General features: G+C 34.9%; 5 protein-coding genes and 1 non-coding gene across 7 annotated transcripts; 5 read left to right on the forward strand and 1 right to left on the reverse strand.

The window, feature by feature from the left end:
* Nucleotides 442-1,881, forward strand: LOC18779992 (21.7 kDa class VI heat shock protein). Its single transcript, XM_020561185.1, has 2 exons — nt 442-1,105; nt 1,474-1,881. Exons 1-2 carry the CDS (start codon nt 793-795, stop codon nt 1,761-1,763), a joined length of 603 nt encoding a protein of 200 aa, XP_020416774.1. The 5' UTR covers nt 442-792; the 3' UTR covers nt 1,764-1,881.
* TRNAA-AGC lies at nt 1,919-1,991 on the forward strand. The gene has a single exon. It is a non-coding gene; the product is annotated as a tRNA-Ala (tRNA).
* Nucleotides 8,939-14,574, forward strand: LOC18781469 (kinesin-like protein KIN-14N). 2 transcript variants are annotated; one of them, XM_007213559.2, is made up of 16 exons: nt 8,939-9,561; nt 9,718-9,862; nt 9,941-10,050; nt 10,136-10,255; nt 10,365-10,547; nt 11,115-11,324; nt 11,410-11,484; nt 11,626-11,772; nt 11,840-11,978; nt 12,082-12,191; nt 12,539-12,700; nt 12,805-13,022; nt 13,388-13,469; nt 13,590-13,694; nt 13,791-13,895; nt 14,172-14,574. In XM_007213559.2, the coding sequence occupies exons 1-16, from the start codon at nt 9,370-9,372 to the stop codon at nt 14,349-14,351; spliced, it is 2,283 nt and encodes a 760-aa protein (XP_007213621.2). In that variant the 5' UTR covers nt 8,939-9,369; the 3' UTR covers nt 14,352-14,574. The 2 variants fall into 2 exon arrangements, with proteins under 2 accessions (XP_007213621.2, XP_020416772.1); XM_020561183.1 differs by having other exon boundaries at nt 11,115-11,192.
* On the reverse strand, nt 14,615-15,879 carry LOC18780368 (photosynthetic NDH subunit of lumenal location 3, chloroplastic). Its single transcript, XM_007212045.2, has 3 exons — nt 15,409-15,879; nt 14,983-15,269; nt 14,615-14,905 (listed from the first exon to the last, which is right to left on the reverse strand). The coding sequence occupies exons 1-3, from the start codon at nt 15,683-15,685 to the stop codon at nt 14,807-14,809; spliced, it is 663 nt and encodes a 220-aa protein (XP_007212107.2). The 5' UTR covers nt 15,686-15,879; the 3' UTR covers nt 14,615-14,806.
* On the forward strand, nt 16,944-19,135 carry LOC109948390 (thioredoxin-like protein CXXS1). Its single transcript, XM_020561186.1, has 2 exons — nt 16,944-17,281; nt 18,779-19,135. The coding sequence occupies exons 1-2, from the start codon at nt 17,174-17,176 to the stop codon at nt 18,896-18,898; spliced, it is 228 nt and encodes a 75-aa protein (XP_020416775.1). The 5' UTR covers nt 16,944-17,173; the 3' UTR covers nt 18,899-19,135.
* LOC18778871 (transcription factor ILR3) lies at nt 19,370-22,739 on the forward strand. The gene is made up of 5 exons (XM_007211605.2): nt 19,370-19,894; nt 21,217-21,279; nt 21,730-21,807; nt 21,923-22,085; nt 22,237-22,739. Exons 1-5 carry the CDS (start codon nt 19,542-19,544, stop codon nt 22,501-22,503), a joined length of 924 nt encoding a protein of 307 aa, XP_007211667.1. The 5' UTR covers nt 19,370-19,541; the 3' UTR covers nt 22,504-22,739.

Raw genomic sequence — 22,777 nt, forward strand, 5'->3', positions numbered from 1 at the left:
TGCCAATACCATTTGCTGTAGCCTGCACTGCACAAAAGCTTCATTGTAATAAGTAGTCAAAAACTTAATGCCATAGTTGAAAAGAAAGATATAAAAAGACTCTGCATAGTATGGGGAGGAGGGGCAACATGGCAAGAGAAGAGGCACCCAACTCATGTAAGTATGTGACAAATATTCCTTTCACACAGCCTTTTGTGAATATATAAAAATTTATCTCAAAAGCAAAAGCACAAATTCACTACTGTACTTTGACAGCATATAGAAAAGGTTAATTGCACCAAAACTCCATCATTGATCAAAGAAGTGCTTTTCCAGAAAAATTACTCTTGCTTCAAATGAACTGACCTGAAAAGGAAGTGTCTGACTGAGCTAGTTTAAATATGGCATGTCTTGACCACACTCAACCCATCATGCCCTATAAAGATTCTTCCATGGATCAGATTCATTGAGTTTTTTTTTTTCTTCAAGGATGTCATGTATTTTTTCATGTGAACAGCAAGCCTGAGTTTTCTTTATGTTCTGCACAAGCAACAATCAATCCACGAGTTTCAAGGTTGAATGGACCTTTTGTCAATTACCTCTTCCATTTTGCCACATGTAATTTCTTGTCACCAATGAGGAAGGATCAAGAAAAAGAAATATTCCAATTAGCTTTACAGCCCTTCAAGTATTCTGAGGGAATTTGTGCTCTACTTTTCTCAAAAGTGCTTCTCCCACACTATAAGAACCAACAAGCCTCAAACCTCTCTCCACCACAGACTCAAAAGTTCAGTTTCTCTAATCTTCAATTCAATGACTACTACTCGCAAGCAGCTTGAAGTTCTAACAGATGATCAAACTCCACACAAATGGTGTGTTTTATTGAGAGAAGATGTGTTCAAGAAGTTCATGTCTCAAGGCAGTCCAGCAGTGCACAAGGTTTTTGGTGGAGGATCATTGTTCAGTCCATTCTTGTTTGGGAAATTTTTTGATCCTTCTGATGCCTTCCCACTGTGGGAGTTTGATGCAGATATCTTGTTGGCTGGTCTCAGAAGCTCTGGTCAAAGCAGTACTGTTGACTGGTTTCAAACAGATCAAGATTATGTACTAAAAGCAGATCTACCAGGTAAGATTTCCAAATACTTCTAATATATATCTTAGTGATTCAAATCATCATGAACCAAGGAGACTGCATGGTTGAATTGTGTATATTATTTTGGCAGGCTGCAATATAGAAACCTAAGAAATATAGGTGGTATTATTCCTTAATTCACAAGTAAACCTTTTGAGTTTTCAGAGACAAGGAAAGGGGACCTTTTTATCAAACATATATGTTAGGTTTTGTGGCTTTTGGTAATTGAACATTTAATGTTGGGCTCCAAATGGTTTATATATATATATATATATATATATATATATGAAGATTTTTGAACTATAAACTAAAAATTCAAGAGTGCAATGAAACAGAACAGTATTTTTGATTTGGTGAAACAGGAGATGGGAAAAACAATGTTCAGGTCTATGCAGAAAATGGGAAGGTTGTGGAAATTAGTGGGCAGTGGAAGCAGCAAGGAGGAGAGTCCAAGAGCACAAAAGATTGGAGAAGTGGGAATTGGTGGGAACATGGGTATGTTAGGAAGCTTGAGCTCCCACAAGATGCAGATTGGAGAAGAATAGAGGCCTCTGTGACTAATGACCTACTTTTGGAAATCAAAATCCACAAGATCAACCCCTTGGATTGTGATATTAATCGTCTGACCATGAAAGATAAGGAAGCAGTGTAAGTTAAACCAAAATATACTGCTAGTGATGACTTGTTTATTTTGACTTACTTGTAACATAGATTGTGTTATGATGTACTTTCATACAAATCTGATCTCATCTGATATCCGATGGTATGCATGATATATTAGCTACAAAAGAAGAATCAACAAGCAAAGGGGATGTAGCTCAGATGGTAGAGCGCTCGCTTAGCATGCGAGAGGTACGGGGATCGATACCCCGCATCTCCATTTTGTTTTTTGCCTTTTTCCATATTAATTTAGACGACTATGAGCTTATTGTCGTATCAAGTAGCTCACACATAGTGAACGACGCTAAAGTTAGAGAATCACAAACAATAAAGATAAGTTTGACGACAAAAAGGTGAGATAGGGTTGGTGGCATTCATATGGATTGCATATTTTTCCCTTTTTCTTCATTTACAAAGAAAAGAGGTTTTTTTTTTTTCCTGAATAAATATGAATTAGACAGGTTATTAAGTACAAACTAAGCCAACTTACTCAGTTCTATCAAACCAATCAAATGTTTTTTGTTGTTGCTTAACTAATTCTTTTTTCTTTTCCTCAACTTGAATTGAATCGAACCGCTTTGTAAGTCTTCATAATAGCTTAAGTGACAAAAAAGGATGGAGTATCTATTGATTATAATTAGAATAGAGAATAATAGGTTCATAACTTGTTGCCCTCAAAGAAAAGAAATTTTTTTTTGCTGCCCACACACATGAGGAGTTTTATTTATTTATTTATTTATTTTGTCTGAATACACACGAATAGTGTATATATATATTTTATACAAATAATACTCTATTTTAATTTATTCTAAACTACGAGGAAGAAAATTTGAACTCGGGTGCAGTATAGAGAGCACATCTACTCTAGACAACGTTAAGTATGAAGATTGATCCAATTAGATTAGTTGTCAGTTTTTTTTTTATCCAACTTCAATTTTATTTTTTTTGTGGGTAGAAAATGTTTTGCACTGTGTTTTGTTGTTGGTTTAAAATTTTTGTATTTTTTTAACATTGTAGCTACGTTTAAGTTATTATTATTATTATTATTATTTTAATACAAGTGATAGTCTAAATTATAGGAAAGGGAGATTTCTCACACACACAACTATGATGTCATGGGGGTTTGAACCTTAGACCTCTAGTTTGCAATTCAATGCCTTTTTTCACTTCGCTAGACCCCATTGGCTTTTAGAGCACTTCCACCCAAGGACGGAACCATGATTAACATGTACCAAACATCTAGAGTAAGAAGAAAAATATAGATTGTAGAAAGAAAAAAAAATGTATATTAAACTTATTTTGAAATAGGTTAAGCTCTATGGCCATTTTAATTGTTTTTTTATCAAGTCTTTTTAACCTATTTGATTAGTTATGATAAGAATTAAGATTTTCCAACTAAATCTATCCAAGTATATATATATATATATATTTATACTAAAGAAATTAATATCTACTAAAACCCAAAAGAGAAAGATATAAAAATCAGCAAAGAAAAGCCAATATAACTTCACATTATTACTCAAAATGAATTTATTAGGGTAGCCATTAACTTTAAACATGCAAAATCCCTTTAATATTTTATAATACATTGCCCTGATTGGTGAAAACTTAAAAAACATTGGAGGGGCCAAGGCCACCTCTGGCCTAAAGGTGGCTCCGTCCCTGACTTCCACCCATTTGTCATAACAAAAGGCAAGAGCAATCACTTTTTCACGTGAATAGTGTATGCCATAGCAATTTTTTTTATGCATTCCCATCCCATTTTCATGGTAACCCAAGGGCAACCACTATTCACATAAAATATGATGAGATGAATTTGTATGGAGTTTTGGTGTGGAAAGTGAAAAACATGGCTAGATATTTATAGAAAAATGATATTTTGTTTCAATTTTTTTGGTATTTAAATTGGCAATCGACATCACACTGACATTAGCATGAGGTCACCTTGCCCAAACAAGTTTTGCCTTTAGGCTCGCCGGGGCTTGAGGACCCCACCTCTTTTTTGGGCTGGATTTCACCATTGAAATGGGTTTTGGGAGCTTAGGGGGGCCTTTTGCCTACGCTAGGCTCACCGCTGGAACTGCTCTTAACATGGGAGTTACGTTTGAGTTATTAATATTATTAAACAAAAAAATTAGTACAAACTATAATCTAAACTATAAGAAGAGAGATTTCTCACACACACTTTAACATCATAGTTACGTTTGAGTTTTTTTTATTTTTCCGTGAGTTATAAAAATACATAATCACGTTATGTTGGATTATGGCATTGAATAAGTATTGGATTGATGTTGAATTGAGTTACAATGTTTGAAGTCCAAAAAAGCCCAAGCAACTCAAAAATATCTAAACTATCCAATCCAGCTCAAAACTGATCCAAGCCAAATTTCCAATCCAAATATATTTGGATTTGGACCACATAGCGAACATAAACATTAATAAAATTAGATTGGACAATGTTGCAGTCGACATGACAAATAAAATGACATTATATGTGCATGTTAAGTTTCATCATGTCGGGTCTATGAAACACCACCATTAAACAAGCTGAGTTAGTAGTTATATGGAAAACATGATAGCGACACGTCACCTTATTTTTGTGAAATATGTTTTTAGTTATTTTTTTATTTTTGAAAAATCTTTTAACTTTTAACTTATTTCTTTTTCATATATGTTTTTTGGTTCATTTTTTTGGACATTTCTATCTAATATGTTTGTTTGACATAAGTTTTTATGGTATTAGAAGATGTTTGATTTAGGTTGTGTTATGCTTGATTATTCGATAGTATTTTCATATTTTGGAGTTCTATTGACAATAAAATAGAATAAAATGGGTAGACATATAAATGCAAAATATGTAAATGAATTTAGATTCTTATATATTTGAACGTGATAAATTAATAGTTAGGATAAATTGGATAATTTTTAGATGCGTTCTAATTTAATGTGACATTTTCTTCTTCATACAAGATGAATGTCTCAAAAGAAATACTACGAAATTAAAATTAATATAGAGCCAAATGCTTTAATATAATGTCAAATATGGGTAAATTTGTAATGAAAAAGCTATCAAAATGTGGATCACATCGGCAGTCTAATAGTCCATAGAATAAGTTTTAGACTTTTCAGTTAATGTTTTGTTTATCGGTGATAAGCATTTTTGGTTCAACTAAATTCAACTAGACAAATATAATTAGACTCAATCAACACATTTTGATTCATTCAACACATCCTTTCATGACATGTCTATTATTAAAAATAGATAGACTACTTAATTGACTTTGTTCACATCATATTAAAACTCATTTGGATAACGTTTTATTTTTAATATTTTTTTGAAGACATTTTTTTATTGAGAGGGGACAATAGCATACTAAATTCACACACACTATACCGATACTAGGACTCGAACCCTGACATTCCCTAAAAGAACAATTACTCAAAATCACTACACAAGTGAATCATTTTTTAATTTTAAAATATTTATATTAGTGTATTATGGTGCAACTCATATTTTTTGAGCTTATGGTGCAGGCGACCATATAATATAAGTAAATCCAAATATATGGGACGCCATAGAACTCACAAACTTGGAGGATTTTGACTGGTAAACAAGTTCTGTGGTCAACCAGTTGTGTTGGAGTTTGGAGCCGCCCAAGCATTAGGGTTTTGTTCGAGTTGGCATTCACATAAAACAATAAACACTTGGCAACAATATAAGACAATACTAGGGGGATTTATATATATAAATTGCTTGAGGACTTATATAACTATTTGTTTCTCACCAAAGAAAAAGTATATCTATAGTTAGATCAATTCCTCACTTAATTAGGTATATTATTTTTCTTTTGGTGAACAACTCAAATATATTTTGGAAATAATGGTAAATACACATGCAAATTTGGTCCGCAGCAATTATAACGACATTTTATATCTTTATTATGTTGCTCCGTTGTCAATTTTTTCACCTGAATTATACCAAACATTTAATAATGTTACTTTATGTAGGTGAAAAGAATGTTAAATGCATTCACCATTTACGCATATCATGTTTGTTTTTTTTAGAAAATTTTGACAGGACGAGAGAAATTTTATTGATAAAATGAAGAATTGTAACGCGGGAATAAAACGCCTGATTTCGACTCAAAGAATGACATAATAGGGTGTCCTGAATAAAATCAGGAGACACCTCAAACCAAATAAAATTATCCACATTATACAGACCAAATCGAACAAGTTGGTGTGCAATATCATTTACTTTCCTATGGATAAATTGAAAAAGAGAATCAAGAATCTGTTTAGGCATATCATGTCAAACTAACTTTATACCAAACATTTAAAATTGCGTAAATGGTAAAAGCATTTAACATTTTTTCACCCGCGTGCGTAATGTTGCACACTCATTGTGTGCAACAAAGTGGAGCGTGGAGCTTATAACTTCAGAGGCTCCTTGGTCCCGAAAATGCATTCATTGAATTGAAACAAGCCAAACGGCACTTGCACAGAAATTATTAGTTTTTATTGAGAAACCTAAAAATAAAAATAAATAAAAAAAAGTCAGCCGGAGAAGAAAAAAGAAAGAAATCATAAGCTATCAGAAATATGAAATAGAATTTGAGGTTCTTATATGAAAATGATAAGAAAGAGAGAGAAAGATAGATAGTATTTTGTTCAATTTGTGTTATTTTGGCTGATTAGATTTGAATGTTTTATACCGCAAATTGGCCGGGGCAATGAGCTTGCCCTTTGTACTTAAATTTGAGTCCCCTTTCATGTAGAATAAATTAATTTAGAGTATTTAGGATATCACTTGTTTCCAAAGGACTCACTAGTGTAGTAGTTTGAAGTAATTGCTTTTTCAGGCAAGATCCTAAATTCGAGTCCTAGCATTGGTACAGTGTGTAAAAGTTTAATATATTATTGTTCCTCTCAATAGGAAAGATTCCTAAAAAAAAGAAAAAGAATAGCATTTGTTTAAAGAAAAATTCCTTCTTAATATGGATCATTAGGCAACCACCTGCCTGACATTTAAAATTTGATTAATGTCACCCGACATCTCACATGTTACCTAATTACTAATTAGAAAGGCAAGCTATGAACATCAAAATATAGACAAAGAATTTAGGACTTTATTCCATTTGGTAAAGAAAGCCATATGTAATCAGCAGCATATAATGAAAAAAAAAAAGTGATCATCCCGATAGCATCTATATCACCTTGAAATTATCTTCTTTTTCTTTTCAGATTGCATAAAAACACGTTTGGTATATATCTTTACAAAGATTTCATGAAAATAAAATAAAAAATAAAATAAAAACTTTGGAGAGAGAGAGAGAGAGAGAAGGAGTTTAGTTCATTAATTAGCAATGGCTAAACAAGAAGCTTCCTAAAAAGGTGATTAGATGAGATGAGAAAGTGACAACAAGAATGGGAGCTGAGCACCAAGAAATGAAAAGGGAATACCAACAAACTAGTTGCACACACCCCCGCCTGATGGGAACTTACATCCTTTTGTTTGTTTCCAAAGAAAATAATTGGTAGAAAATTTAAAGTTTTCCGGGAAAATTAAAAGTGAAAATACTTTACCTCCATTTCAAGCAAGTAAAGATAAGATCTTTAGATTATTTATTTATTTATTAAATCTTATCTGGTGGGAAAAAGTTTGGGGAGAGCTGGAGCTGGCCTTGAGTTGCTTGCTTAAGCTACAGCAAAAGAGAGAAGAACCATAAATAATACTATAAAAAATTAGTTGCACCAAATGTTTCTAATTTAAGAATGTGACAACTGCTAAGAATTCATCATTCAACTTGAATTATTGGGATAATCATTACTGAATTCTTTTTGTCTTTTAATTTGACGAGACAAAATACTTTATAATCATTACCTCTAACTCTGGCTCAATTCCAACCAAACCATCATTTGGAAATGTAATTTAGGCCAAGCTATATGCAACTTTATTTTATTTATTATTATGATTATTATAATTTTTGTTAAAGTTAGAAAAGAAGAGGAGAGAAAACTCAGACACACAGGTACTATAGAGATTTAAACCGATCGGTATGTAGCTATATGCACGTATTTTAATTAAGTTATTTTGTTCGAAAAAGTATAAACAAGAAAAACATGGTTTTTTTTTCTCATTGGATGAATACATATGTAATGTTTTTTTTTTCTGTCAATGATTGTGAAACCCCAAAAGCGACTTCTTAATTTCTTGTGTTTATTGTTGGGTCAAAATGTGATGCATTCTGACAATTTTGGTTCATCCTTTCAAAACTCCAAAGATGGTGATATAGCATTCTCAAAACAAAAGCAATCTAAAAAACCAATTAATGTATAACCTGACACAGAATTTTCTTATTAAAAACGCATTCAAACGTAGTTTAGAATTCATCTCTTGAAACAGAAAAAAGGAATTCAAAAGTTGAAATCAAATATTGAAAACCAATGTTCACTCAATTTCAGGATAATCATATTTTATATTATATTATAAAAAGTAGGCCAAAATGACATATATAGTCCTTATAATTTTCCCCATTTTCATTTTAATCATTCTATTTTATACTCATTAAAGGGTGGATGAAAAGATAATTTGAGCGATACATGCTAGTATATGACCTAAATAGCATGTCATTTGACAAATTTAAAAAAATTGTAGTTAATTGAAAGTATTTCAATTCTTTTTATGCCAAATGTATTTTTTGGAACTGAACTTAAAAATCAATTCGGGAAATAAAATTATGAAAACAAACATAAGGGTAGTTTAGGCATTGCATTGTTCCAATGAAACTGTTGAAGATGGTACCGCCTGATCCCCAATTCAAAAACATTCAAATGCCAACGGCAGTAAAATCAAACCTTACCCAACAACAGCCAATAAACTAATGAAATAATCACAAAATCAAATAAATAAATTCAACTATTTTTAAATTTTAAAGAAGATTAAAGATTTGTTTTTTAATTTGGCAAACGAAAACAAATATTTTGCTATCACTGGGTTTCTTGCTTGGGGATCATCCATCTTCCTGCTCGTTGAAGCAACGGCTGAGATTTCACTGTTTGCTTTGAATGCAATTCATGGCCCCACACAACAACACTTTCTCTCTCTCTCTCTCTCTCTCTCTCTCTCTCTCTCCCTCTTATTATTCTTCTTCTGCTTATTCAAATATTTTTCAAGAGACAGATTCAGTCTTCATTTCCCATAAGATACAACCAGCTACTCCTACAAGCTAAAACTACAACCCCATCAAATATAGCAATTCCAAGCCTTGGTTTTTAGTCACCATCCACTTGTTTTTCATGGGTTCCTTCTAGTTTTCGCATTTGGGTTTTGGAATGTGTGCTTCATTTGATTTCTTGGTGAATTTTTTGTGGGTTTCTGGAGACACAGAGCTAGGGCACCAAATATAACATTTTCAAGACGGGTTTCGATCACTTTCCACGTATTTTTCTTGGGTTGCTTTTGGGTGTGTCTTTCTTTGTTGGGTTGTAGATTGTGTTCTTGAAAGTTGTGTTTTTTTTTTTTACAAGTGTTGGTGTTGGTGATGAAGTATTGAAGTGGGTGTGAAAAGTGGCAAAAGTTTTAGAGGGGGAAAAAAATGGTGGGCACTGCGAGAAATGGGAGAGTCCGACACGCGTTTTCAGTGGTAAATGGGGGACAAGACTTGGGTCCGAGTAGCGCTCCGGCGAGTAATGCGGGTTCGGAGTGTGATGGTATTGAATTTACCAGAGAGGATGTTGAAGCATTGTTGAATGAGAGACCCAGAAGGAAGGACAGGTTCAATCTCAAGGTCAGTGAGCTTTTACTTCTTAAAATATGTGATTTTTTCTCTGAACTTTTGAGCTTTTGAATAAATGGTAATTTTGTTTTATTTGGATTAGTTCACCTGAAATGCGTTTTGGATTTTTTTCAATTTTATCATGTTTCATATTGATTGATTTTCTAGGAAAAATGTGACACTCTGACTGAGTATATTAAAAGGCTGAAACTTTGTATAAAATGGTTCCAAGAGCTTGAAGGAAGCTATCTGTTTGAGCGCGAGAAGTTACAGAATAGTGTTGAAGTGTCAGAGCGGCAATGCAATGAAATGGGTATGATTGACATCTTTTTTGTGTTCGTATTCTCAATGCAGTTGCTGAAGAAATTACTTATATTTATTTTGATTATAGGGATCTTATTCAAAAACAAGGAAGAAGAATTGAATTCAATCATTGCGGAGCTGAGAAAAAGTTTTGCTTCTGTAGAAGAGAAATTTACAAAAGAAGAATTGGATAAGATGGTAAGTAGGGTGGGTCGGATATCCAATGTGTCTGATTTTAGCTGACTGATGTAGATTATTTAACATTCTTGTACATGACAATCAGACTGCAATGGAATCTCTCACTAGAGAAAGGGAGGCTAGGCTTGAAATTGAGCGATCGCAAAATTCCCTCTCGGATGAGCTTGGGAGAGTCCAAAGAGAGCTCTCAAGTGCTAATCAGAAGGTGAAGTAGAATATCTATTCCTTTACTTCTTTTTCCTCATTATTGATAAGTATAGAGTTTCCTTATAAATATTTTAATCTGAATACTTTTCTTTTTGGGAATTCCTCAGATAACTTCACTGAATGATATGTACAAACGATTGCAAGACTACATTGCTAGCTTGCAACAATATAATAGTAAACTGCACATGGACCTCTCTACAGTTGAGGAAGACCTTAAGCGCGTAGAGAAGGAAAAGACTAGTATGGTGGAGAACCTGAGCATGTTAAGGGGTCAACTTTCAGTGACGAGGGTGAGTTTCTTAGTATGAACTGTTTCTAATTGCATACTGTAGTTCCCTGATGAAGTATCTAGAGAAGGAAAAACTTTTAATGATTATATTGTTGTTGAATGTGCTTATCAGTTGCACTTTTAAGTTTTGACTAAAGACCAGATATTGCACTCCCTTAGGATTGTATCCTGCCTTCATTGGGAATGATGATGTTGTAGATGGTAGAGGTCTTTCTTCCTTTATGTTGCCAGTAGGCCCTAATAGGCCTTTCATGAATGGCATTTTAATTACTGACTATATTTTTGAGAAACTTTTTGCATTCAAGGGTCTAGAAGAAATTTTTTTTCCCTTTCCAATATAAATTCAAGTTTTAGGGAACGATCTTGTAGTCAACTTTATTGTAGCACCGATAAGACAGTTATTATTATTTGTAGTCGTGACTTGAGTTTCGTCAGTGCATTTTTTAGCTTGGTATAAGGAATGGATCAAATAGTATGTAATCTAAAAGTTGAGTTTTGTCCTGTGTTCTCTCTTGCCCTCCTTTTGAAAATGAGCCGTCTCTAACTTTTATTTGATGGATGGATACAGCAATCTCAAGATGATGCTATAAAGCAGAGGGATTCTTTGGTAAATGAAGTTGCATGCCTTCGGATGGAGTTGCAACAGGTGAGAGATGATCGTGATCGACATCAACTCCAAGTGCAGACTCTAACAGCTGAATATACAAAGTATAAAGAGTCGATGGAAAAATCTTGTTTTGACTTGGATAACCTCACATCAAAAAAGGACGAACTGGAGGTTGTTTATATAATTCTATCTTTCTTCTTATGTAGGTTTTGTTTCTATTTTTTGCTAACATATTACAATGCTGGGTATTCTTCAGGAAAGATGTCTGTCACAAAGTAACGAGATAAGGACTTTGAAGGACCAACTACTGACTGCAGAGGGGAAACTACAGGTGATAATATCTGGTTATTATATGTTGCATGGACTATGTATGACATATTGGTTATGTACACTTTCGTTTTGGAATGAAATGGTTGAACCACTTGCTCATCATTTTGGTTAAATTTTCTAAGTATAATTATGTTTCTCCTAGATGTCCGACTTATCTACACTGGAAACAAGAGCAGAATATGAAGGGCAAAAGAAACTTATAAGTGAGTTACAAACTCGCCTGGCAGATGCAGAATTTAAGCTTATTGATGGAGAGATGCTGCGTAAAAAGTTGCACAATACCATCTTGGTAAATCTTCTGCGATTGCTTTTATCAGCTACTTTGTCTGCACCATACTAAATCTCTCATTCTGTAGGAACTGAAAGGGAACATCCGCGTATTCTGTAGAGTGCGACCTCTGTTGGCTGATGATGGTCCTAGCACAGAAGGGAAGGTTATCTCTTATCCAACAGCAATGGATGCTCTCGGACGGGGCATTGATTTAGTGCAAACTGGTACATTACTTGAAAAATAGTAGTAGATAACAAGTCTTATTCTTGCATGTTTTCCTGTGCTTTTTGTTGATCAAACTCACATATTGTCTGTATTTGTCATCAGGGCAAAAACATTCTTTCACATTTGACAAAGTTTTTATGCCTGATGTATCACAAGAAGATGTATTTGAAGACATTTCGCAGCTTGTTCAAAGTGCCCTTGATGGTTATAAGGTGATGAAAAGCTTGTTGTATTCTTTAAGTGACTATTGCATTTCATGCCAAGCAACTCATTTAATGTCTAATTAAATTAATTTTGCCTTCAAAGCTGTCTTGATAGTTTTGGTAGAAAGCCTTAAAATTCTTAGTGTCGTTTAAAATTTATTTTGATAAATATGTGAAGCTTCTTAGAATGCACATTTTTCTTGTACTTTGTTATAATATTATCCCATAATTTTTGTTATTATGGGTTGATAACTTGAAACTTTCTTTTTATAATATACCTATATTTAATATACCCCCCCCAGGGTATCACAAGCATTATGCACATTTAGCCTGATGATGGTGGCTTCTTGTTTCAGGTTTGTATTTTTGCCTATGGACAAACAGGATCAGGGAAAACCTATACCATGATGGGTAACCCAGGAGATCCAGAGGAAAAAGGGCTGATACCCCGTTCACTAGAACAAATTTTTAAAACCAGACAATCACTTCAACCACAAGGTTGGAAATATGAAATGCAGGTGAGTGGAATCTCTCTCTCTCTCAGTTATTCTAGTTATATGAATGTATTAATCATTGCATTCTTTTTATATGTAATTTTCACTTATTTTGACAATATATGTAGGTGTCGATGTTGGAAATATATAATGAAACTATTCGTGATCTATTATCACCAAATCGATCATCTTCAGATATGTTACGAACAGAAAATGGTATTGGTGGAAAGCAATATACGATCAAACATGATGGAAATGGAAACACTCATGTATCTGATCTTACCATTGTGGATGTGCGCACTGCTAAAGAGGTCTCATTTCTCTTAGAGCGGGCTGCACATAGCAGGTTGTAAATCTAAATACTAATTCTCTTTTATTACCTCCTGTAATCTTGACTGACATATCCTCCCATGCTTGTTAGTTTTGTATTTCTTACTCCTCTTTTGTGCATGTTTGTATATCCTTTCTGAACTTTCCCTAACGATATGCTTGACATTGGGGATACAACTCTAACTCAATGAATTGAAAATGTTGTTATTATTTGAGGAAGAAAATTGCTTTTGAAAGAAAGGTGGGCAACTGATCCACATACATCACAAGTGATGTTTTTACTCGTACTTTTTCTTGTTGTCTATGTAATTTAGTACTTACCAAGCAAAATGAAAGGAGAAAAAAAAATGATTTACTTATCTTCTACTTGGTTCCTAACAGGTCTGTAGGCAAAACCCAAATGAACGAGCAATCGTCAAGAAGCCATTTTGTCTTCACACTACGCATATCTGGTGTCAATGAGGTAGCAACATCTCTTTTATGTATAAATACTCTACTGTATTCATGTGCTAATGTTTTGACTCTGTCTTGTTCATATTTGTATTATTGTGCTTACTTTTCTTAACTTACCCTTTCATCTTAGAGTACTGAACAACAAGTACAAGGTGTCCTGAATCTTATTGATCTTGCCGGGAGTGAACGACTTTCTAAAAGTGGGTCAACTGGGGACCGACTGAAAGAAACTCAAGTATTTTACGGAAACCTTCATAATCTATTTTGTTTATATGTTCTCATTTTCATTTTGTTTTTGGTAATTACATGTATGTATGTTTATTTTATTCAGGCCATCAACAAAAGTCTCTCATCTTTAAGTGATGTAATATTTGCCTTGGCAAAGAAGGAGGACCACGTACCATTTCGGAACTCAAAGCTTACATATCTTCTTCAGGTTGTTGTTTACTTGTTAAGTGATATATGAAAATGATTTAAGTTTATTTTTGGAACATCCCATCCCATATGTTCTTCTTGAAAGGCCTGAAATTTTCACTCTTAAGAAGTTTCCTTTAGTTAAATCACACTTGAATCGTAAAAGAATTTAGTTCTGTTATCTTATTGTGCTTGGCTGTTGAGTGTTAACAAAATCCTGGTTGCTGTTTTCATCTTTCGTTTTTTTTTTTTTGGATTATTGAAGACATTCTAAACTCTTAAATCTAATATTGACCAGCCATGCCTAGGAGGAGACTCAAAGACATTGATGGTCGTAAACATCTCTCCTGAGCCCTCTTCAGCGGGTGAATCACTCTGTTCACTTCGTTTTGCTTCACGAGTAAATGCTTGTGATATTGGAATTCCACGACGTCAGACCAATATGCGGCTTCCAGATTCACGTTTGAGCTACGGTTGATCTTTGATCGAAGGTTTCTTTTTTATTTGAAGTAACCAGTGATTTGTATCTGCACCAATCGTATCATAAAGTGAAAATTTGGGAGTGATTCTAACATAGGCTTATCTGTATAGTGAAGATAGTGTATTTGTATAACTAAGCTGAGAGAATTTTCTATTCTAACTAGTGATTGTATTGAGCTTGATTTCTCAATAACATTTTCCTCCTTAATCTTCTAAAGTAATTCTTGATTACTTCTTCGATGTTGTCGAGGTAAAAGGGACTAGAAGCAAAAAATAGAGTGCATTCTCATAGCCATAATCTCGAAGGCTCATAACTCAGCCTTGTTGTCATGTACAAGTTATCTGCTTTTACATTTGCAAATTCAATCCGACAAAGAGTGAACTTTGAAACTGATAGAACTAGATGTGCAGTTCAACTAATCTTGCTCTTATCAGAGGGACATATTTGGAGTTTCATGCCATTCGATCCATGACCTCCTGGAGAATAACTGTTGTGTCTTTATAATATGATTCAGTCTCGGATAGGTTGCGTTGCCTCACAGCGCCATCAAGCTGTTGACAGAAAGTAAAAGGAATTCTCAAGCAGCTGCATGGAATCTAAACAATAAATTATGTGTTCATTTTGATACCTTTTCTACGGTGTCAAACAATCTATTAGCAAGATCAGTGAGAGGTTGTTTCTCATCGACTGGTGCTGCAGAGATAACTTGGTCGAAATCAAAGTACATGAATGTGGATTTTAGCCGCAGGAACCTTCTAACATAGTTTAGGGTATCTTGTGCAATCAAATCTGCCATTGCCAGGAGATCAAATGCATATTTCTTAAGCCTAAACTTCCTCCCTTTGGTTCCAATGTTTGCCATGTAGAGACCCTTTTTCAGAAAAGAACGAGTCCCCGTCTTCTCATTTGCAATTTCTGCGACGAAAACATGGGTTGCAAGTAAAGAAAAGTTCGGCTGAAATTTTTGGAAACAAGTTAAGGCTTGAAGCAGCTTGGAGTGAATGACAATGTAGCAAATGTTACAACACTTAAACTGCTCAGTAGGAAAACTTACTGTTTTCAGCAGAAGGCACGGGCAGGGGGCCGTCGATCCAGAACCCGTTGCCCTCAGCAAGAGAGACTCCATTGCAGGAGTTCCCAACAAGTGCAATAGAGGCGAGGCCTAATGCTAGTCTTCTTGTAGTTTGTAGTGGCTGTTCCTGAAAATCATCTTTTTTCTTGCCCATAAAGCCAACAATGCTCACTCTCTTTTGGGTCCCTTGTATGCCTGGAAGCCTTGGTATGGCTGGCAGTGTTTCAGAGACTCCATTTAAGTTTGCCAAACGAGCCATTGTACAAGAATTGGCTAAGGAAATGGTAGGCTTGAGCGACCAAAAAGAGTGGGTTGGCAAGAATTTCAGCTATATCCTTTAGGAAATTGCAGGCTACTACTGACCACCAAAAGGATATCCTCTCAAGGGATAAATTAGTCATTATACAAGGCCCAATCATTTATGCATAACCTCAAATTGCAGTAGCCCAACCCTTTGTGCATCAGCCCACATGGAATCTTATAGATTCCCCAATTTTTTGGATAGTCCATGTGTTTTTTTTTTTTTTTGAATGAAATGTAGATGTGGTGCATTTTAATAGTACTATTATTGACACTTCGACAAGTCATCATGCACTCCTTCTTGAAGTGAAATTTCTTCATTATATTTTTATACCGGAAACTTATGGTGCCAATAATAACTCGTTATTTTAGTGTCGTGAAAAAAAAGAGAAAAATAAAAAATTCAAGGCGTGTTATTAGAAAAGTTCCTCAAAAAATAAAAAATCAAGGCGTTATAATTTGACAAAGACGTGGGTCTTATCAACTTGTGTGCCAATACAATTATACAAGGTATGGGGTCTCTACATGTTTAAAATATTTTGACTTAAACACAAGTATATCTTGGCTTGGCTCAAAAAGTTCCCAGAAAAAGTGAACTACTACGAAGAAAGATAAAACTTTTTCTATCCTTCAAAATAGTTGCTGGGTTCCTATCTCTGCATCTAATCATTGATATGCAGATTGATTGAAAAATAATACCGGAAATAGTTGCATCCCTTCTCCTCAATTGTAAACACAAGACGTGTATGCAAAGTAATGCATGGGTTCCTGTCTCTTCATTTATCAAGATTTTTTTTTGGTTGGATCTCTTTGTTTTCTTCAAGTTTGAAAGCTCGTTTAAGTGGTGCCACATATTTTGTTTACCGACAGATAGATTGATAATAACTTCTCCGACGGTCAATCAAGACCACAACAATCATTAACAGTGTAATAATATAACATGCTATTATTTATTAATAAAAATTGTGACATATGAGATACTTTTCAGTTTCTGATACATATATGTACAGATTTTCTCTTATGCGAGTGTTCGGATGTTATTATTATACGGACACTATGTATTTTCTATTATCTCTTCATGTTTACAATATCATTCGCACGATAAATATCTTATGTTAGTCATATTTGAATGTACAACGCATGCCTCGATAAGGTTGTTGTGGTTTCTATGTAGTTCATATCCTTACTTGTTTTTTATGTACGTTGATGTTGTGCTTATGGTTAAAATATGTCATTTCAGACTATTTCGTTTAACTTACATAACTTCTAAAAACTCCCCAAGTCTTCAACCCAAAAACGACGCCATTTTTATTAACTTTAATTAGAGAGGCAGTATAGCCATCAGTGGGCAGGCCAATTAACTCCAAACCTCTATATAAGTTGCACCATCTTTCCAGAAAAAAAGATGAAGAAGGAGGAGCAGGGTAGCTAGGAGCAACTAAGATATATGGATGTGCATGATCAGCGGCAGCTCAAGAAGTCAAGGGTTGTCAGAGTGAACTCTGAGGAATTATGGGATTTCTTTATCACTCAAGCTGCCAATCAAGGCTGCCCTGTGAGTTTATTATTATTATTATTATTATTATTTTGTCTCTGTGTATGTTAATTTGCTTCCTTACCATATTTTGGTACTTAAAAAACTCTGTTAATAATCTATATTGTTCTCAGTTTGAAACTGAGTTTGGGAAAATGGAGCTTGGTGTAATTTGCTTGACTTGAGATTATTGCAGGTGATGGTGCATTTTACTGCTGCCTGGTGCATGCCCTCTGTTGCCATGAATTCATTCTTTGAGGAATTGGTCTTCAACTACCACGATAGAGTCAAATGCTGAATTACCCTCTAAACTTGTATCATACTTTCGTTTTATCCCCATCTTTTTTTGTTGTTGAAAAATTGAGGATATGAATTAAATTTTATTGTCAATTTGCCCCCCACTGTTATAGTGGGAGACATTCCATCCATGACTCTGTTAAATAAGCCACGTGTATGGCACCTGACACACTTTCCCTCTCTGCTCCACTCTCTCTTCCTCAGAAACCCAAACCCAAACCAAACCCAGTTACAGAGAGCTAAAGAAAATGGGAAGGAATGTTCACCGGCAATAACGCTGATGTCACCTTGGCACTACTTTTCTGATCTGCCATGCTCATCAGCATCGTCGTATTCCTCCCCATTTTCTTCAGCTCTCTGTAACTGGGTTTGGTTTGAGTTGGGTTTTTGAGGAAAAGAGAGGGAAAGTGTGTCAGGTACCATAAACGTGACTTATTTAACAGAGTCATGGATGGAATGTCTCCTACTCTAACGGTGGGGGGCAAATTAGTAATAAATTTAATTAATATCCTTAATTTTCTAAAAAAAAAGATTTAAAAGTAAATCAAAAGTATGATACAATTTTAGGGGGTAATTCGGCATTTAACTCACCAAGATATTCTGTTTCTCTTGGTGGATGTTGATGAGGTACTCTATATATATACATTTTATTGAGTTTAAATGAGAGGTCATGGCTCATAGAAAAATATAAGTTGGATACCAGATCATCTCTGTCTGTTTTCAAGGTTAAATATCTTTTTCCTTTTAAGAGAAGCATATTATAATATTGGTGGTGGGAATTAAAATAAATGGTCTAGACTCTGCAATATGGTGTCACACGATCACTTGCATGTTTAGTATACTATATGAAACACAAGGCAAATGTTTATTTTAAATATAAAAGCCATCTAAAAAAATTAAATATATTTCTTGGAAAACATATTATTAAATAAATATTTAGAAAATAATAAAACTAACTAATTCACATATCAATATCTGTAATATAATTCAATTTCTAATAATAGAGAGTTATAGATTATAAATAAATTGGACAAACAATAATTTTCACAAAAAAAAAATCTAGAGTTCATCATAGAAAACCATTTTCTGTGTCAATTGGGTATTTTTGAAGTTTGTTGACATGTCTCTATCAATCAGAATGCTAGATGTAATGTGTTTATCTTCAGTTTTTTCATACATTTTACTTATTTAATTGTGTGCATGATGTAAACCTTTTACCAGGGAGTTGCCCTCAAGATGGAAATTAAAGCCATGCCTACTTTCCTCATGATGAAAGGAGGAGGCTCAACTGATAAGCTTGTGGGTGCTAATCCATATGCCATCAAGAAAATGCTCAAATAATAATGAACTATAGTGGGAAAATGTACGTGGATGATGCCCATGATTTTTCATTAATTAAGACCATAATTAAACATCTTTGTGGTAAATAAAACTAGTGCCAATGTGCCTGTTTCAATTCAGGACATTGCCTAATTGTATTCCTAGCTCTGACGGACCATCTAGCCATAATATTATATGGTTTAATACAAAAATTAAAGGCCAAATCGCATTTTTGGTTCTTGCGGTTGTTTTGGTTTATTTTAGTTTTTAATATTTTATTCATATTTTAATGAATTTAAAATTAACAAGAATTTAAAAATATGAGACTCACGGTGCCATATAAACAACTAAAGGAGAGATTTGATAGAAACCCTAACGGCAGAATCACATTGTAACAAATTTAAAAATACGAAGTATGTTATTGTAAATTGAAAGAGTATGAACTAATATTTTTTAAGAGTGTAACTATAAGATATGAAACTGTAATTAACCCAAAATTATAAACGTGGAAACTAAAATAATGGAAACAAAAAGTTGAAAACGAATCAAACTACGGAAGTTCGGCCAAAATTAATTAGATATGAAATGAAGCCCAAGCCCATGGAATTGGTAATCCAGGCCCAAAACCCAGAAAAAGCGTTTACTGGGAGGTAATGTTGGATCAATGACGAAACACACACGCAAAACACACACCACCTGTTGCCACCAATCCCCACATCATCATCAAGCACACAGATTCCCCCTCTCTCTCATCCCAAGTGAACCCACCAACCCACGAACGGCGAAGCCTTTCAATTGCCCCCTGTTTGGTTCCGAGGATATCACCAATTCCCAGCCGGAAAACCCCTTTTTTTGTCTTTTCCGGCAGCGTCCAAACATGGTCTCCCCGGAAAACACCAACTGGCTCTTTGATTATGGACTGATCGACGACGCCCCTGTCCTGGATGGGAACTTCCCTGTCTCCTCCTCCGGCTTCACTTGGCCCGTTCAGCCCCTCGCCGGCTCCTCTAGCGTCAGGTGCCTTTTCAATTCTCTTATCTTTTTCACTGATAATTAAGTAATATTTGTACTCCGTATAAACCAAACTAGGGTTTTTATTCTTTTTGAATATTCGATTTTTCTTCGATTTTGGGTATTTTATATAATCTATAAATAATTGGGTGCTTCTTGTTATTTGTGGCTCATCTGTTGGGATTGAGTGGTTGAAATTGCTGATTTCGGTACTTTTTTTTTTTTTTTTTTGGTCTTATTCCAAATATATTGGTTAGGGTTTTGGGAATGTTTCTGAGGATTTGATTAGTTGGGTCTATTTAGGACTTGGAAATGTGTGCTCGGAGACCTAAATTGAAGCAGTTTATCGATCTTGTGTCTTAAGTTTGGGCTGGCTACTTATTTTGGTGGGTTGAAATGCTATGTCTGAACATCTCAATCTCAATTTTTTTGAAACGTTTACTTGTTAGGGCATTATAGGATAGTTGTCTGCACAGGTAGGAAAAAAGAATCAAATTTTGACCAGAATATCACTTGTTTAGGGTGTTTGGCTGAGTAAAGAAAATGGAGGTAACCTTTTTTATTAATGAAGAAAAGTGTGATTCCAACAATTTAGTGAATCTCCAGCTGCGACGGACCAAATGCTTGCTATATGATTTGAGTAGTAAGAGATTGTGGGATGAAGTCTACTTGTCCGCCCGACTTGAAGTTTTCTTGGTGGTCACTGTGAGAAACTCCGGATAGCAATGTTACTTCTATCACTTGATTTAATCTTTTTTCTATGTACACTTGAGATTTTAGTGTTTATGCATTAGGTGGTGTACTACTGTTGGTAGTGGGTACATCATAGAAAATCTTACCAAGAAATTTCTAAGGGATTTGAGTTATTTTCTACTGGAAGAAGAAGATGACTTCAGTGCTGGTGATATGGGATGGACAGTTGGTTCTCATAGTGATGAGGGTTTCTGATGAAAAATGTTACACATATATGCATATATTCATGCTTGTCCAAAAAAAGATCCTAGAGTTGCAATCGATACAGACTGGACCAATTTTAAATGACTGGTTAGGGAACAGTTCATTGGCTTGGTTTACCTTTTGGGTTCATTGTGCGAGCATATATTATATTAATGAGAAAAGGTTTGGTATAAATTTTCTTTTTGCTAGCTGGTTGGAGACAACGGAGTGCAGCAATGTTTTGGATGTTTGTATCATGATCTGTTTTTAATGCGTAAAGTTTACTTTGTACTACCTGTTACTAGTGTTTGTATTGTTCATGCACTTTTTAGAGTTGGTCATTTTTGTGGTTGCTCACTTATTTTCTTTATTTGACATTATCTGTTTCGTAGTGTTGAAATTGATGGCTCATTGGGGGATGCAGAGGGAGTTAAGGAATCTGGCTCAAAAAAGAGGTACAAACTCGATTGTTCTCATCAAATAAATCACAATTTGTAACCACTTCAACTCCAAAAAGTTTGTTCTCATTGACTCTTCTCTGGGCATTATACCTTTTCATATTTGGCTAAGTTCTGAATGCCTGTGCTGCTATGGAGGATTGTAAACTAAATTTTATCATGAGGTCTTTAGTCACTAACAAGCGTTGCTTACTTGCCATCATAAACTATAATTGGTTTTAGATGAAGAATTTTGAGCCAATATCATTTCAGTTGGTTTAATTTATTTCAGTTTTGTGTTAAAGCATTTCTTGTCATTTGTTGACAAAGTATCATGTTATCTTCAAAATCACAACTCAGAAACTATTATGTTAATATTATAGTGAGCTGATCAAAGTTAGTAAATTTATTTTGTATTTATCTTATTCAAGCTGTCTTCTTCTATCTGTTGCATTTTTCTCCTTGCAGGGTCAGAACTGAATCATGCAGTGGATCTAGTTCCAAGGCATGCAGGGAGAAGTTGCGAAGGGATAGGCTAAACGACAAGTATTCTTTTTGTTCTCTCTCCTTTCCCCCTTTTTCTGCCCCCCCTTCCCTCCCCTTCTATCTTCCCCTCTCTTTGAGGCAGACTTCTTTTATGCTTGACATGAACCAATAATAGGTTTCTCGAATTGGGCTCTATATTAGAGCCTGGAAGGCCCCCCAAGACGGACAAGGCTGCTATATTGGTGGATGCTGTCCGAATGGTGAATCAGTTACGCGGTGAAGCCCAAAAGTTGAAGGACTCAAATTCAAGCCTCCAGGAGAAGATCAAGGAATTGAAGGTAAGCCTTTGGTTCTTTTAATTGGAAATTTGAGGATTATTTGTTAGAAACCTTGAATTCTAGATGGTTTCTGCCCTTTTGTCTACCTGTTAGATATGGATAGAGCTTAGATACAAAAACTACATGTAAAACCCTTTCCCCCTTCATGCAGGCAGAGAAGAATGAACTTCGTGATGAGAAGCAGAGGTTGAAGTTAGAGAAAGAGAAGTTGGAGCAGCAACTGAAGGCCATGAATGCACAGCCAGGCTTCTTGCCTCCCCCTCCTGCAATTCCTGCTGCATTTGCTGCCCAAGGCCAAGCTCACGGCAACAAGCTGGTGCCTTTCATTGGATACCCTGGGGTTGCCATGTGGCAGTTCATGCCACCTGCCTCAGTGGATACTTCGCAGGATCATGTACTCCGCCCACCAGTTGCTTAAGTTGGCAAGATCTAAGATGATTCGGGTGATTTGGGATAACATTTTGTCCCCAACAAGTTTATTGTCCTGTCATTGCTCTTGTATTTTTCCTTTTATTGTCTACTAACTGAATTTGGTGGGTGATTTAACTGTATTTGCAACTGTAATTGCAACCTGGGTACTTTTATGAATTAATGATGGTATTCTCATGTAAATGGTATTAACTACTTTTAAGTGAATCTGGCAACTCCTCGTTACCAATTTGTTCGAGTGCACAGGAGTTGGGCTGACATTG

Source organism: Prunus persica, chromosome G4 (genome assembly GCF_000346465.2).
Source record: "Prunus persica cultivar Lovell chromosome G4, Prunus_persica_NCBIv2, whole genome shotgun sequence".
Taxonomy (NCBI): domain Eukaryota; kingdom Viridiplantae; phylum Streptophyta; class Magnoliopsida; order Rosales; family Rosaceae; genus Prunus; species Prunus persica.